This window comes from Rhinolophus sinicus, linkage group LG04 (assembly GCF_036562045.2).
Source record: "Rhinolophus sinicus isolate RSC01 linkage group LG04, ASM3656204v1, whole genome shotgun sequence".
NCBI classification, from domain to species: domain Eukaryota; kingdom Metazoa; phylum Chordata; class Mammalia; order Chiroptera; family Rhinolophidae; genus Rhinolophus; species Rhinolophus sinicus.
This window is the reverse complement of record NC_133754.1, coordinates 103295572-103312818: the sequence shown is the minus strand read 5'-3', so window position 1 is coordinate 103312818 and position 17247 is coordinate 103295572. Positions and strand designations below refer to the sequence as shown.

The window sequence follows — 17247 nt, the reverse complement described above, 5'->3', positions numbered from 1 at the left end:
GGCTGCAGTTCTCACGCCTGGAGGTACAGAAGTCCTTGGCTGGCTCATAAGCCCACGGCAGGCCTAGCCACGTGGCGCTCAGGCCCGAATTCTCCTGTATAGTGGGGTGCTGCGGCTCTGGTCTGGGAATCAGTTTTTTGGCATTCATGTAATTACCTCTGCAGAGAGTTGATCTCTATATGAGCAGGCGCACAACAAAATACATTATAGAAGTGATGGATTACTGAAGAACATTTTATAGGGCAAATGTAGTAATTCAGTTCTTGAATATTGTTTGACTATAGTCCAGTTTATTTTCTGTATAACGGAATGCTTGTAATGACATGGGAGAAACAAGCCAGAAAAATTGTTTCATTTGTGAGTTTATTACACCATATAAACAGTGTATGGATGTATGAGCAATAACATTTGACATCTAAAAAATTAGGCCTCACGGACACATTTTATGGTTAAAATGATATTTGGAATCGTGCAAACTTTACATTTTCATTCAGGTTTTGTTTTAGAGGTGTTGACCTACTCCTTGGTGTAGTCTGGCTGGTTAATGTTGGAAAGTTTTATGGTAGCAGCCCACAAACACAGAATTACCCCCGTTTTCAACCCCTGCAAACAGGAACCACTAGATCCTGCGATTTTGGGTCAGTCCCCAAGATAAGGAACTACTCAGGAAATGTGGCATTTTTCTGAGAAAATTGTATTTTCACTAAAGCATGTAACTTGGCCCAAGTAAAGTAAACAATGCGCAGTATGAATAAGACAGGGATTATGTCGTGGAGTAATGAAAATTACTTTCTTCCAAATTAAACTGATGTCAAATACTAGGTTTTAGATTCCAACTGGGAGCTCAAGGTGCCAGATGACTATTTTCTGATTTTGTTTTGATTTGGTCCCAATGGAATTGTGAATCCTCATTGTCATTACAATTTCCAGCTTACCAGTAAGGTTCTGGGTACGCAGAGGGACAAGTCAGGCTTAGATACCGGATTTGGTGTGAAAGGAGCATTATCTGCGAGTCAGCACAGGACATAGGAAGCAGCAGTGTGGATTCCTTCCATTAGCCATCCTCAGAACTGAGCAAAGAGTTTAAACTTTTAAAACGTTAATTTTAGGGGTTTATACAGTATTATGCTATGAGACGTAGGTTCTCGTTTCATCAGTGCCCGCTCTTCGCTTACCAGCCTCCCGTGCACTTTTCCTTTCTCCATTTTTCGCTCAGGTAATTGAAAGCTGAGTAGAATTCTAAAAGCAGCACCTGAGTTTCAGACTGCAACCTCCTGACATTCCACTGAATAAAAACTACAAACTTAGTACAAATTTAAGAATTCAGATGGCAAAGACTTGAGAAGACAGTGTGTGAAATTGAGTAATTTCACATTCCTGGACCAAAGCCAAACTCACCATCTACCATATTAATTTTTCCTCCATTAGGGCTTATTTTCAGGGGATGTCTTATTTTCTCATGTACAACAATCTACATTTATTCAAATATAGTCATGTCATCTTCTGGAGCATTGTCATAACGTACTAAACGCGTCCGTATGGCTGACGATTTTAATGGGCTTATTTTTGAAACAGGTCTTATTTTCAGGGAAACACGGTAATTGTAGTAGCTCAACATTTAAGGAGTGCTATTAGGTACTTCTCTTTGTACTAGGTGTTGCAGATAAAAGAATGTGCAGTGTGCCTTCTGTAGCCAGACTCATCAGAGCAGACCAGATCTGAATGGTGTAGCTAGTAAATTAATTGAATACCCCAATTACTCGTCCTCACATCAGTCTACACTAGACAGGAGTAATTGCTGAGGAGTGTTTATTTTATTTTCCTTCTCTAAGATAAAATTGAAGTAAAAAGCTGTGTATTCACTGCTTTTCAGGGAATTTGTATCCCGTTTGTGATGACCTGCTGAGTCCTGAGGTCGCCAGGGCTGAGATGAACAGCTCAGGTACATGTTGTGTGTCACAGTTTGACCACACGAGGAGATTGCTGTTTTCTTCTGTAGTCCATGTGTGTACTACCCTGTGGTAAGGTCTGCGTACAATTGCTTTGTTTTCCAGAGAAATCACTGCCCACACTTTGTACATGTAAGAAACCCGAACTCAAGGACAAGTGCGTGTCTCACATGCTATAGAGAAGCTACAATTTAGAGCAGAACAGCTGTATGGAATTGTGTGGCTCTCGTTCTCTTCCTAGTAGACACACTGCTCAGAATGTCCCAGCACATGTGGCACACAGACAGGGCGGTGTACTCCAAGCTACCTCACACTTTCATGTTCCGACTTTCTGCCCTAGAGCATGACGCCTCCTTGATAAATAGCATATCCTTGTTTAGTGTGTTCTTAAGTTATTAGGCAAGATTCTGAGATAAATTTTCTTTCATGTAGTAAACTAAGGTACTAATGTTCCTTCATGTTCTATGTATTGTGAACTCAAATCTCACCTTTTTTCAGAAAACTATGAAATCAGATACAGTACTAGAATACAGTTCAATGTAGTTAGAAAAGTCCAATCCCAGCCATCACTCTGCTAAAAAACTAAAAGAGAATACACCAATATTGTGTTGTTTTATTGAGAAAACTGTAGGAAAAGGCAGTTTTAGTATGTGAAGTAAAAAATTGCTCTTAAATGTCATCACAATGTCGGGTGTAATATGTGACACACTGAAAATTTTTCATTAAAATTGTAACTTAGACAATTATAAACCTGATCAGGAACTAAATAATTTTATACATTTCCATAATCTAGACTAAGCCTGATTTATTAGTTTGCCAAATATTTCTTTAAAAAATGTAAGAGTTAGACCTGTGGAAAATCTACAGGAACGCTGGCAAAGCTCACTGCCGTTTCCCGTGTTCAAAATAAGGGCACAGGGCCTCGCTTTGAGTAAGGAGAAAGGTTTGAGGTAATAGCCTTTTCGGCCTCATAATGTCCTCGTTTACATTTTTTGCTGTATCTCAGACTCTGATTTATTATCTTTTCAAATAAAGGATAATTGGAAATCTACAAAGTTGTCACCTCCAACTGCATATCAGAAATAGAGCTGATCTCCCGTTTATACTTCAAGGGAGGTAAATTCAGGCTTTACTTAGTGCTTAGGTAACAAATTCACCCAGGTAGTAGAAAATTAAAAAGAAAAATGACTTCCTTTTTCTTAAATGACCCCTATATGCACCATTCCACATTGTGGAACAGCTGGACATGACCTCAACGTGAGCACTCTCTCCGTAATGTACTGGAACACCGTGGCCCACATCTGAGACCAGAACAGACAGGCCTTAAACTGCATGAGGTTACAGACAAGACTTTACATGTGGAAGGGTTGGCTGTGCCACCATTCCCAGCTGCTTAGAACAAAGGAGTTAGGAAGGTCCAACAGGAAGTCCATGTCCACCCCACATCTTTGGTCACTGCAGCTGCACTCTGTACGCGCCTATCAGCAACTTCACCTATAGGGAGAGAAAACGCGCACAGATCAGCACAGAGGTGGCTCCCCTTTCTTAGCGGGGAGAACACACATGCCCAAGACTGGTTTGCAATATTGTCAGATTGGTTATTAATTTAAGTAGCAGTTTTAATAAAAAATCCAAGTGCTTATAATTTCATTTTTAGTTATTAAATGTTCTGTCTAGTCCACCTTCATTTTACAAGGAGAGGTTAGTGACCCGCCCAGAGACACACAGATGGCAATCCAATAGCAAAGCCTGGAACACACTCAGGCTGCTAGGTATGAGGTATGTCAGACACATCTGACGTTGAGGCAGGTGCACCAAGCACTCCACCCTGGGGAGCACATGTCTCTAGGAAAGGACCAGGAATACAACATTCTTGAAAATGTTGTCTAAATGACGATCATCTAGAGTAATAATCTGAGTAGGAACACTGAATATGAGAGGGTGTTCACCTTGGCAGAGGGCGCTTCCGTCAACCTTATAAAGAGTTTGTTGAGGCCTGCAAGAGGGCTGAACGAGTAAACAAAATGACTATCCTAGGGAGAGAGATCAGAAATTGTCAGTATTTCTTCCATCTTCTACATCTAGAAACAGCCTGACCATATCTAACAGTATAATCTCATCTTAAGAGCTCAGAAACCTTTAAGACTCCAGCGATAACAAATAAAAGTTTTGTACGTGAACTCACACAAGGAAATAACCTGTGATTTCTTTACTCTTCCCTTGATTTATTAAAAAGATATAAATAAACAATATCCAGATAAGTCTTTGGGATTAGAATGTATCCAGCCATACATAGCATAAGTATTAAAAATCTTCATAAATCTTCATAACTACTCAATTGCTTAATTCAGCCTAAGAAGTCTAAATGTGGCAAAAGAATCATGCAAAAAGATTCTTCAAGAGCATTTTTTATATTAAAAATGAATTTACACAGGCACTAATTATATATTTTTAAATGTTTATAAAATCAAAGTTATAGCATGCTTATCTAAAATTAACCATTAAAACCAAGTATAAGTTAAGCATTAAGTATAAATACAACCAGTGTTATACAGTGACTATTTGAAGCATGAACAGGTATAAACAGGTATACTTTTCTTCCTTTTACAATTTCCTTGTTTCTTGTACCATTTCTAAGACATGGTAAATAAACATAATGTAAGGCTGAAATAGCAAACATTTAGAAAGATTTTTGACAAAATTTAGGATACTTTTACTTTAAGATTACCGGTTATTGACTCATTTCCACAAACGGTTTACAGAATTATAATTAACATATTTTATTAAAATAGCAATTTAGAAGTCATCTGTACATTTGATTAGAAAAATCTGCTTTTCATTAATGAACTACAGAAAATCTTACCAGAAAAATAGGAAGTTGAAATTTATCGTTTAAAACTACAGCTTGTACACTACACGGTCCACAGAGTCGGGCTATAACATCTTTACCCAGAAAGTTTGCGTGGAAAATAAACAACAGGATGCCAGAGCCTGAATAGGGGAGTAGGGGAGATGTAAACACAGGTGTTAACACACATCTAGCCACGCCCCCATGCATGGCCCTGCCCATGGCGGGGGAGCGGCCACACAGCCAGGCCAGGGCAACTCACACATCAGACAAGGAGCCCTCCAATGCCCAAACTTGGGGCTGAGTATTTTTCAAATCACAACTTTGTTTTTCTCCAAGTAGTCCCTACTGGTAGCTCATGGAAGAGACTTAAAAATATGCTTTTCTACATTAAAGTTATTTTAGTTTTCTTAAAAAGTCATATTTAAAAACTGCTATTGAATGCATAAAAATGTCCATGGAAGCAAACCGCTAGAAATTTCTATGGTGGTTGTGCTTAGGTTTGAGTGATTTTCCATTTTCTTCCACATCCGGTTTTGTCTTTTCCAAATTTTCTGATTAACAGCCAAAAACCTGGTCTTTTAAAAAAAGGCATGAGATTTGAAGTTTTCGCTGAATATCCAAATATTTGCAACATTCTTTTTTTTTTCATTTGAAGAAAAAGCTGTAGTTTTAATATGATCTCTGTGACTTTTATGGTAAACTATTTCTAACATGATAAAATATTGATCCAGGCCAATTATAAACAAGAGGAAACTTTATAAAAGACCCCAAAGGACCATTTGCTTTGTTTGTTTTGGGCCCAGGAAAAAGGGGAACTCAGGGCCCTTGGCTTCTTGTACCTGTCCCATCGAGCTATTTAAGGCTTGACCCAGTGATTTTGCTCTCCAGCATTACAATGTAAACTGTCCACCTGAATAGTCAAAACTACAAAATACGACTCTTGAATGCCAAGTTCACCAAACACTAAGGTGTTATGAATGGCTGTCTTTAATTGGTAGGGCTATATATGTTCTTGAATACACTTGTTTTTTAAAAAGGTGGAGGGTTTTGTTTTGTGGTTGTTTTTTTTAAAGCCAGAGCCCAGCTTACCTCTACTTCCTATGTGTAGTATCCGTGTCCTAAAGAAAGCATGGCATGGCCATGGTCCTGCTTTTGTTAAGCAGAGGCCAGGAAACAGAACTGACGTTTCCATCTCTTGCTACTAAACTTTATTAAGGGGCAAGACTATTAGAAATAATAAAATTGAGGAAAAAATATTGATTCTGGGCTTAGAATGTTAAAGGTAAATTTTAATAAAAATCAGTTTAAATAAAAACTGGTATAATTAACTAAGGCCCAGCTTCCTTACTTATTTAAAAAGTGCTAACACCATGCTCTGTGGACCCCTCAAAGTCACCTGGGATGGTGGGTATCAGTGGGGTCTCTTTTTTTCTGCCAGAGTAGCTCGGCTATTATTTTACGTAATTATACGTAATGGAATTTTCTTAAGGTTTGTTCAAAGAAAGAATTCTAAAATAATCAGTTATAGTGTCACATTTCTAAAACAGAGAAAACACTGGCTTACCTTCTGGTATGTTCTGTAGAGGTTTATAATTGAAATCCATTGAAAAATCTGGCCCCTCACAGAGACGGTGACATGCTATCGGGAAAACTGGTTCTAGGAGAGCAAGACGTGCTTCAAAGTAATCCTTTATGGTTTCTTCCGCTACTCTAGAGAGTCTGCTCAGAAGTATGTAGTAAGAGTTGTTAATATTAACGTAGAAAAGAATCATGAGCCATACAATAATTAAACTACTGAGTACCGGTGAGGCCTTTCCAGATCACATCCTGCTCTCTGCTCTCGGCTTCTGATGTGCTACCTATTTGTCCATGTCCTCTCCCAGGAATGCAGGGTCCAGAGGCCAGTCTCCCCTAATGCTGTCTCAGTGCCCAACTGTCTGAACACTGCCTGGCACACAGATAGTGCTCAACACATAACCTGTCTAATGATGACCAATTTGGAGGACCAGCGATGAGAATTCTATCCAAAAATTCAAGAATTGCCACACACACACACGTCTTGTTACAGTGCTTAGTTTAGGAAGCAAATAAAATGATTAATATTAATTCAAAAAATACTTTTAAACTATCTCATCTGGTTTGCCCAGGATACGGGATATTCTAGTTTTAGGAGGTTAAGTCCAAAGGCCCAGAAAACCCTTTAGTCAGCTTTAAAACAAAGACCAGCAGCCCAGGAACCCCTCTGCCTCATGCAAACCAGGAAGGCTGGCGGCTCTACCTGCACACTAACTATTACCACCAGAGTAGACAGACGAGCTGTCTTCCTGGGAGGCCTGGCAGTCAGGTGCTGCCGGCCATAGGTGCACGCAGAAATGATGGGCTGGGGGAGGAAGGAGCTCCCCACAAAGGTAGTCATGGGGCAGTGCCCTCGCTTTGGCCTTGGCCTTCTTTGTCTCTTGTCTGAAATTTACTTTTCTTTGTGCTTAGAACATAGATCCTACACCTGGTCTTCCAGGTATGAAGACCCAAGTCATACTCTAAGTGTGCAAGAGGGAGGGGACAGTGGCCATTCCTGCCCAAGGCTGCCTGCTATTGTGACAATAATCTACTTGTATGAACTTCAATAAAATAAAATGGTTTAGAAGTCATTTGAAAAACAAGGAACTTGAATGGATAAACTGATGCATCCAGACAGTGGGATGATTATTTGGCACTAAAAGGAAATGCACTATCAGCCATGAGAAGACATGGAGGACCCTTAAATGCAGTATCAGTAAGTAAAAGACGCCAATCTGAAAAGGCTACATAGCATGTTGCAACTCTGACATCCTGGAAGAGGTGAGACTATGGAGACAAATGATCAGGGGTTGCCAGGGTTTTGGGGGTGGGGGGTGGGATGGATAGGCAGAGCACGGAATTGTCAGGGCAGTTCTGTGTGGCGCTGTGAAGGTGGGTGTGTGTCATTATACATTTGTTGAAACCCACAGAAGGCACAACAGGATGGTGAATCCTAACAAAACTATGGATTTTGGATAACTGTCCACGCGGATTTGTTAACTGCACTATTCTGGTAGGATGGTGATAGTGGGGAGGCAGGGGCATACAGAAAATCTCTACTTTCTACCCTGTCACTATGAACGTAAAAGTACTCAAAAAGTGTCTATTAAAAAAGAATAGAGGGGCGGCTGGTTAGCTCAGTTGGTTAGAGCGCGATACTCATAACACCAGGGCTGCCGGGTCAATCCCCACATGGGCCACTGTGAGCTGCGCCCTCCACAACTACATTGAAACAACTACTTGGCCTGGAGCTGATGGGTCCTGGGAAAACACACTTAAAATAAAAGTTAAAAAAAAAAAAAATTTTAAATGGTTTTAAAATGTGAGCCCGTTAAGAACATAATTAATATTTTAAGGCTATTCCTAGATAATAGTGTTAAGTTTGGAAGTTTCTAAGACCTCAGCAACATGCAGAAAACAATTCACATGCCATTAAATTCATGATTTTTTGAGAACGGAATCCTGTCAGGACCTCTACTTGCCAATCTTTCTCTGAGCAGTTACATGCAGACCATTCCAGTTTTGATGTGTGGTAACCATGGCATGTTCCCATCACACTTACGTGTCTAAGTGATTCTTCAGCAAGTCATACACCAACCCGTTGTTACACTGCTTTGCAAAATACATCGCATTATTTTGGTGCTTTGACAAAATATTGCAGTCGGCTCCACATTCAATTACAAGTCGGACAATGTCCGAATTTCCTCTTTTACAGGCCTACGTCCAAAGGGGAAACAAAAAATAGTAATAATTACTTACGTGCAAAATGAGGTAACTACCAGTCACTGTCTGTCCCTTTATCCACACAAGCCTGGGAGTTCTTTGTGAAGAGGGCAAAGAAGGTTGGATTGGGGACAACACCTGGAGTCAGGACTCCCCAAGTGTCAGAAACTGTTACATAAATGGAAGAGCAAACAGAACAGAAATCTGTGCTGCATTCAATTAATTCCTGACCTGACTTGATTCCTTGGGAAATGGGTAACTTTGAAAGATACTTCTGTCTCAAGACAAACACCAGCCTCTTTCCAAGGTCTGTTGTGTTCCTCGTTTCACCTATTTCACCACAGGCATCTGGTGGCCCCGCCCTAGAGCAGTCAACACTACGTAGCATCACAAAATAATTTCAAAATTTTCCTACAAGCTGCCCTAAAAGAGATTAATAAATAAGCATAGACACTAACTTGAATTGATTAAATCTAAGATTGAGCTGTGACAGTTTAAAGACCTTTTCTGGAGTATCTGTTTAGAACGCACCTGCTGACTTTTCAATAAGATAGTTTTAAACTCCTGCTTTGAGTGCCACCTCTGTTCTAAGCATATGGCAATAGTAGAAAGTCAAAATTCAAAAGCAGGGCTCCTGAACAAAAGCGTCTTTTCCATGAGTCAGCAGTGAGCCACGTTCAAAGCCCAGGTGTGGAAAGGCTCGGCTCCCTCCCTGACGGGGCGGCACCCCACACAGGCTTTCGGGAGGCAGTGGCAGGACAGCCAGCCCGCACACAGGGAGCTAACCACACAGGGAGCTAACGCACTCAGTGTCGTGTTGGGGCTGTTGTGTCCTAACAGCATCTTAGCCACAGCAACAGGCAAGGACATGCTGATTTTGCCTCGGGGACCCAAATCAAAACTAACCACTAGGGAGGGTAATAAAAAGGGTGACTGGGGAGCCTTTAACAGCTTTCAGCTCAAAAGTAGCTGCAAACCACAATCCCAAACACAGGAAGGAACCCGAGGCTAAGAAGATGGATTCACCACCATAAAATGGCAATGGGAGGACAGCCTGCGCTTCCCCACCCCCAGGGCTGCACGTGTCCTATTCCAGGTCCTGTTTTCAAACAGCTTGGCCACCTGTCATCCATCTGAGGCTTCTGGGCTCCCCCATCACATCTCTCATCACCCCAGGTGGTACTGCTCCCGCTCCACACGGTGCTGTTCCCAGGCCACGTCCCCAGCAGGGCCTGGCGGCCTGACGCCCCAACATGCACACCTGAGGAGCGGAGGTGCGATTACCTTCATGAGAGCCGTCTCACCATTGCTCTGCTGGACGTTTACAAAAGCTCCTGCTTCCAAGAGAATAGCCACTGTCGTTAAAAAGTTCTATTAAGGAAGAAGAAAAGCAAGTTTAACTCCCAAAATTCTTTGGAAGATAGATATATGCAGATGTTTTGAAACTTAGCCATTAGGAAAGATACTGGGTCACCCCAAGCAGGTAGGTGAGCAGCTTCCTGGGCTCCACACTGCAGGGTCCCCTTAGAGTGGTGAGAGTGGGTGGAGATGTGGGGGGACACCCCTCCCCCCCCACCCCGGCGCCAAGCACAGCTTCACTCAGTTTTGCCAACAACTTCAATCTGAAGTTTAAACACTGGTTTCAACATAAAAACCCCTGCATAGCAATCCTTTAGAAAGATAATATATGGGAACATTTTAAAGTATTAATCAAAAGCAACACTTAATTTCAAATGAAAAGGTTTTCAAAAGACCTAAGATTGAAATTGGTATTAGTACCTTAATTAGAGGAGCTTTTTAAATATCACATTTCCACCTAGCTAATCACGTTATGAACATTCAATGGCAAATACCACTGTTGATTAGAAAACACCCATTCATGACACATTAGAGATGCGCTGGAATATACAACTTTAAAGTTACTTGAACTATGACCGTTACAGTTCATTAGAGACGGATTCTGTGTCGTCCCACGAGCAGGAATTCCCGTGAGCCCATGAAAGGGCTGCCTGTGATGACCGACCTTCTCGGCTGCGTGAATGAGGGCAGTGGTCCCGTTTTTCTGTCTGCCATTCACTTTGGCTCCTTTTCTGATGAGGAGCCTCAGCAGGTCGTCCTGCCCTCCTGCTGCTGCCAGCATCACCAGTGTCATCCCACTTGAATCCTTTATTAAAGGTTTTGTTTAAGAAAAAATGTCAATGTTTAATCAAAAATTTTAGAACTAAGTTTTTTTCATCTAGATTGTTTCAGTGTGAAATCAATGAAATGCATTAATTTAAGTATCTACCTAGCTTTACTTAGCTTTTTTACTAAAATATCCTAATAAACAATCAAAAACTAATAAGCTTTAGAATTTTTCACATATGAATGTTACCGTAAAGTTTTACCATCTCCATGTATTAAGTTCTAAAGGCACATCAATACTTTGCATGATGTGAAATGAACAGTGAAAGGTATCTCAAATTTCAGGGCGGACGGGTGGCTCAGTTGGTTAGAGTGCAAGCTCTGTACAACGACACTGCCGGTTTGATTCCCACATGGGCCAGCAAGTTGCGCCCTCTGCAACCAGAATGAAGTCAATGAGCTGCCACTGAGCTCCTGGGTAGCCAGATGGCTCGGCTGGGGTGTGCCAAGGTTGCCAATTCGACTCCCGCAAGGGATGGTGGGCTGCACCCCTGCAACTAAAGATTGAACTCGGTACCTGGGGCTGAGCTGCCGCTGAGCTCCCTGATGGCTCGGTTGGAGCATAGGCTCTCAACCACAAGGTTGCCGGTTTGACTCCCGCAAGGGATAGTGGGCGGCGCCCCCTGCAACTGACAACAGCAACTGGACCTGGAGCTGAGCTGCGCCCTCCACAATTAAGACTGAAAGGACAACTTGACTTGGATGGAGCTAATGAGTCCTGGGAAAAACACTACTGTTCCCCAATAAAAAGTCCTGGAAATACACGCTGTTCCCCAATAAAGTACTGTTGTTCTCCTTCCCCAGTAAAATCTTTAAAAAAAAAAAAAATTTCAGGTCCAAAGTTCTACTGTGGTCTAGGTAAAACTCATGCATTCATTAGATTCATTTAGTGGCCCAAAGATGGAAGGCTAGAAATAACCTCAAGAAGTCACATGAGCCCACTGTATGATGACAAGCTAAAATAAGTGCTATCTGGATTAGATAAATGTTAGCTCGTGTAAATCTAACAGTGGGAAGTGAGTTTTACTGCTCTAAGCATAAAGAAGAAAATGCAGAAATAGGACGCTGATATGCTAAAACTAAGTAGTTAAAGAACTGCTTGAAACAGACGTGAAATTACATGAAGTTGATGAAAACTAAAAAGGTAACTATTAGCTAAAATATTTCCAATCACTAGTTGAAACAAACCATATGACGAAACCAAACCAATTAAATACCATTTGATAAAACCAAATTCCAATAGTTTTGAGTTCATTTGGTTATTATTATCTGATAGTGTAGCAAAATTTGCCAGTATGAGTAATCTGAGGGAACACAAATGTAAGAAAAATTATTTCTAGCAGTAGCAAGTTAGACAAACTCAAGAGGTTCCACTAAAACTGAAATGAGACACTGGAACCACTTCCTCTGATTTGTAAAAACTTTCCTAACTTTAGAAAATTCCCTGCTGTTACTATGCTTTTAATAAAGACCAAGCTACGTGAGGATTAACATGGGGAAAAAAGCATCTGATAAAATCCAACATCCATCCCTGATAAAAACCAGTTAAAAAGAGCGGAAGTGTAGGGAGGTGAAGGCTGCCACACAGGACAGGCAAGACAGCTGACACCTAGACCCAGGGGAGACCCCTCAGGTCAGGGACAGGCAGGCCGCTGCCATCACCATTACTCAATGGCACTGGTTTCACAAGACCGAGAAAGAAATATTGTTGGAAAAAAGGAAAACAAAAGTTATTTTGGCAGATGATCAAATTCTCTACCTAGAAAATCCAAGGCAAGTAACTTAAAAATTATCAGAGTACGAGAATTTTATAAAGTGACTGGAGGCAACACCGCCCCCTCTCCCCCCAACAGCTTTACCATACACATGTAATAACCAGTTAGAAAAAATATGTGTGTGTGGGCGGGGGATATCCTAATGATCATAGTAAGATAATTATAAAACATTTAGGAATAAATCTAAATTGTGTAATAACTATATGAAGGAAAAATCCAAGCAACTTTGGGAATGAAGAGCTGAATGTAAAGTTATGTTCTTAGACGGAAAATTCAAAATGTAAAAATGTAAATTCTCAGTCAAATTATGTATTTCATGCAATTTTAATCAAAATCCCTATAATTTTTTGAACTGTAATCCCAAAGTATTAAACCTAAAAAAGTCTGCACTAAGAAAACTAAAGAAGAAAATATAAAAATCTTTTCTAAGCAAGACAAGAAACCAAAAGCCACAAGGGAGTAAGATCAATACATGTGACTACCTAAAAATAAAAACCCTCTAAGCAACATAAGACTGAAAAGAAACAAAACCTAAAAACAAGAACAAAAGGGTTAATATGCTTCCATATAAAAAATCCTTATAAATCAGTATAAAAACCCGCAGCAACAGTACAGTCGGGCAGTTGCTGTAAACAGACCACTCTCAACGAAACAGTGACCTGAGAACCAGGAGCCAGTTCCCACGCTCACCCCTCAGAGCGGCAGAGATTAAACCAGACGACCATGGCTGAACCAAGGGGTTGGAAGTAACAAGGACTATAATTTCTACCTTCCTACAACGTTTGAATTTTATAAAGTGAACATGCATTACTTTTACAACTAAAAAAAGAAAAAAACAATTATTTTAAAAGAGCTACTTTCCATCTTTCATGAGATTTTACAGTTATATTTACTACCTCTTGCTCCAGGTTGTATTCTTCATTTGAACTAAGTGCAACCTTCACGGTAATGTAATCCCCATTTTTCACAGCATCTCTCAATAAATCTAAAATGAAAGAAAAGATAACTTAGGTTTTCTGTATCTAGATTCATGAAAAGGACCCCCATAGTTCCCAAACTACTCACGACTTGGGATGGCATCTGCTGCAGTAAAATTCTCATCTTTCCCAGCAAGATGCTTCTGAAAATCTTCTAATTTCATCCATTCCAGCTGCAGGTCCATGCCCAAACTCAGAATCTGCTGTCTGCCATCTGGAACACACAAGAGCCATAAGATACATTTTTCTGGGCTATACAAAAATACAATACAAATTTATTCAATTTGTGGTGTCTTAACCAAAACTACACCGTCTTTAATGAAATTTCTATTTTTTTTAGGAAGTAACATGAACTATCCATATTTGGAAGTCACAGTACTTCAAAAGGCATGAAGATAAACTGGTAACATTAACTACAAAATAATGAAATATGCATTTTAGGTACATGATTAAGTATCTCGAAGAGAGGAATCAGTAAGAGGCATCACTGACATTTCTTTCTTTGGCCATGCTTCCTGGACATACACTGCTTTCAATCATTTAAGCAGGTAAGATCATTCAAAATGTGTAAACCACACCTGTGCTTAAATAAAAGCACTTGTCCATTGCTCCTTCCAGAGTCGGCTCACGCTCCTCCTCTTGGAAGCCCTCCCTGTTGAGCCCCCTTCACACCATAAAGCAAGTGCTGGTTTCCTCCCTCATGTCTGACCCACGGGCTGATCAGCGCTAGGACGGACGTGCTCGTCCCATATCGGCAGTGCAGTGCCACTGGGGCCTAACTCACATGGGGTAATTCAAAATGACTGAACAGCACAAATATTTGCTGGTAAGAGTTAAAGGATTTTCACCAAAAACCGACTGCTCAAACCATACAGATGTTAGGCAGTTAACCTTGCCATAGAACTGGAGACTGTAAAAGACATGCAAATAAACGCACTGTCCCCCAAGCTCTCAACTGGAACCAGCACTGCCCCTTGCGGCCCCCGACTGACACACGTGCATCTGGTCCCAGCCCCAAGTCTGCTGTGCGCTTTGATCAGTCACAGAAGCTTGCTGTACCTCCTGAGTGACAGTAGTGATAACAGTAAAAGCAGCTAGCACTCAGTAAGAAGTGTTCAATTATTTACATGAATTAATGCAGGTGGTCCAGAGTGACCTGTGAGGGGACACATGTCACAGCCGAGGAGAGCCAAGGGCACTCTCAGCGAGTCGCAGCTGAGCCCACAGGAAGCAGTGGGAAGGACAGATGACAGGTCACATAAATCAAGACAGTAGCGTCTTCGCAGGGCTGTCTGGAGTAACAGAACCCAGAGCTCCAAATGCAGCCGAGCTCACCCTACATGGACCTGCCCCTTGTCACCTATCCATCCGGTTTCCAGGCCTGAAGGGTCTCATGCTGAGGTCTCTGCTGAACAGCCCAGGCCTCCCGGGGCCGACAGGTCCTAGTCTCCTGGGGGGTGGAAACGGGGGAAGCTTCGGCTGACGCTGGCCAGTATGGGTGGTCTCGTTGGGGAGACCACCTTCCTTCCACACGGACCCCAGCCATCATTCAGTCCAGCGCCGGCACCGTGTGAATGGAAATGGGACGGGCGTAGGGCAGCCGGGGGGGCTGGACTCAGGGTGTGGGTGCTGATCACTCGGGAGCCCCGACAGCTGGGCTCTTCTGAAGGGACCGACGGCCTAGACAGGGAAGCCGAGGGTGGGTGACCATGTGAAAGGACATTTGGGTTCACCCTTAGGAGCCACGTCCCAGCTCATGAGGCACTGACACCCACCAGCGACCTGGGAGGTGACGCCCTAGCCGGGCACGAGCCCTGGCCGCGGACCCTTCAACGGACACAGCAGCTCGGGACAAAGGAAGAGCAGCTGCCGCACTGACTAGCATGTTGCCCCTGAAACAGTGACTTGTTAATGCAGTGATAGCGTGTCTGTCCTGTGTGTTCTAAACAAAGCCCAAGACAACTGCCAAAGGACTCTGGGGCCATGTGCCGGAGTGTCCAACCAGCGGCGGACTGGCAGATTCGTTCTGTCGGCCTGCCCCCTCGGAGTGATGCTGTAAATGTGCCTTGGTTTGTGTGGCGCCACATCTGTCCTGACCCAAGCTTCTCCAGTTGTCTCCATGCCAACCATGCTGCCACCATTAGAGGACTGGAGAAGGCATGGACCATCTACAGACACCGTCCTTGACTAGACAGTGATTGGGAGTCCCATTGCAGAGGCCACGACGTGCTAGACAGCACAGGAACGTGAGAGTGGAGGTCCATCGCCCCATAACCCGCAGCAGCACAGTTGTGGGAAGGAGGCAACCTTAGGCAGCAGCTGAAATGACTAACAGGTAAACCGGCTGGGCCAGGTGGCCTCAAGTACTGTTCTAGGCTTTGGTACGTTTGAATTGCTGACTAGTAGATCCTGCTGCCCCATATGCCAGACTGGGGTCACCTGCCGAGGCACTTACTGCCATAAAGGTATGGAAGTCTTGGGGGGCAGCCACTGCCCCGACTCTCTGTGCACAACGTTCTGTGTTGCTGGGGACACCCGAGCCCCGTCACACCTGGGAGAGGCGTCATCTACTGGAATTTGCAGTCGGACGTCCCCATGGGGTGGGTGTCACTTGGCACCCTAAGTGAGGGGAACTAGACTATCTTCACTGGGACCCCGCTGTCCTGCTACAAGCCACACCTGCGGATACACCTGGAACAGAGCACACAGCCCTGAGGGAGGGGAGGGATGGGGGTCTTGGGCTGGCACCCCCCGGTCCGTCTCCTCACGCCAGCAGGGGTGGTACGGACAACCCGCTCAGGTTCTTAAAGCTGCCAACCCGCGCAAGGCCAGGCGGGCACGCTGTTTCCCACTGGCCCATCACGTGGCTGCCTGCCTTGTTCCTCTACTGGCCTGGAGGCTGTTATAGCACGAGACGCCCGTACTAGTCACCCAGCAAGCCTACAGGAGGGCCGACAAAGCATCTCCCGAACTCTGAAATGTCCCCAATGACAAAGCTGTCCTCCAGAACACAGTGGCCTTGGCATTATTACTGCCTCTCAAGGGGGCACCTGTGCCGTTTCCCAAACAATGTGCTCACCCCTGATGAGTCTGTAATGTATCATCTTCATTAATTCACGAGGACACAAGCGAACGTCCCGAGGAGTCTGACCCCCAGCCTAGCTGACTTCTCCAGCCTAGCTGGAGAAGACGTGTCTCCAGTGACTCCATTATACTGCTTTCGTTCGGACGTCTTACTTTCGTGTTTCTGAGTTCATTCTGCTTTTATAAAATATTATTTGTTTTAAATTACTGAAATTTCGTACAAAATACCTAACTACTGTTGTGATTGGTGCAAAATCATAGTTTTTTTTTAACTGCCTCTAGTTTCTTTTTTGATAAATATTATTTTTGAAAGTGATAATTTTATTATCCCTGGACATGAATCAAGATACATACGAGAGTGACGATGAATTGTTTGTTGACAATTTATCTAATTATTCCTGCCAAAGCGAAAGCGTACCGCAGTGAAACGCAGTACATGTGCAAGTTTTGTAATGTACCCCTGCACAAAGGAAACTGTTTCGAACGCTACCACACAGTGAAGCACTATTAGATTATAGTTTTTTTTATAAGGTCTATTGAAAATTTCGAAAAAATATTGTAATTTTGTATACATAAAATTATTTTGATTGTGAAAGTTTTTTTCTCTGTTTACCTAGAATGTAGTAATTTTGTGTACATACAAAATA

At 42.6% G+C, this 17247-nt stretch overlaps 1 protein-coding gene across 3 annotated transcripts in view; it reads right to left on the bottom strand.

The window, feature by feature from the left end:
• Positions 1–344: 344 nt before the first annotated feature.
• MPHOSPH8 (M-phase phosphoprotein 8) overlaps positions 345–17247 on the bottom strand; it is a 46995-nt gene continuing 30092 nt past the window's right edge. Inside the window, exons 6-14 of one of the 3 annotated variants that reach the window (XM_019749593.2) lie at positions 13605–13730; positions 13436–13524; positions 10604–10744; positions 9865–9951; positions 8420–8574; positions 6365–6519; positions 4813–4940; positions 3899–3982; positions 345–3443 (exon numbers count right to left, since the gene is read on the bottom strand). In XM_019749593.2, the coding sequence (XP_019605152.2) occupies positions 3402–3443; positions 3899–3982; positions 4813–4940; positions 6365–6519; positions 8420–8574; positions 9865–9951; positions 10604–10744; positions 13436–13524; positions 13605–13730 (1007 nt within the window). In that variant the 3' untranslated portion in view covers positions 345–3401. Of the gene's footprint in view, positions 3983–4797; positions 5376–6364; positions 6520–8419; positions 8575–9864; positions 9952–10603; positions 10745–13435; positions 13525–13604; positions 13731–17247 lie in introns of those variants that run through there. The other 2 variants (XM_019749592.2, XM_019749594.2) reach the window with 2 other exon arrangements.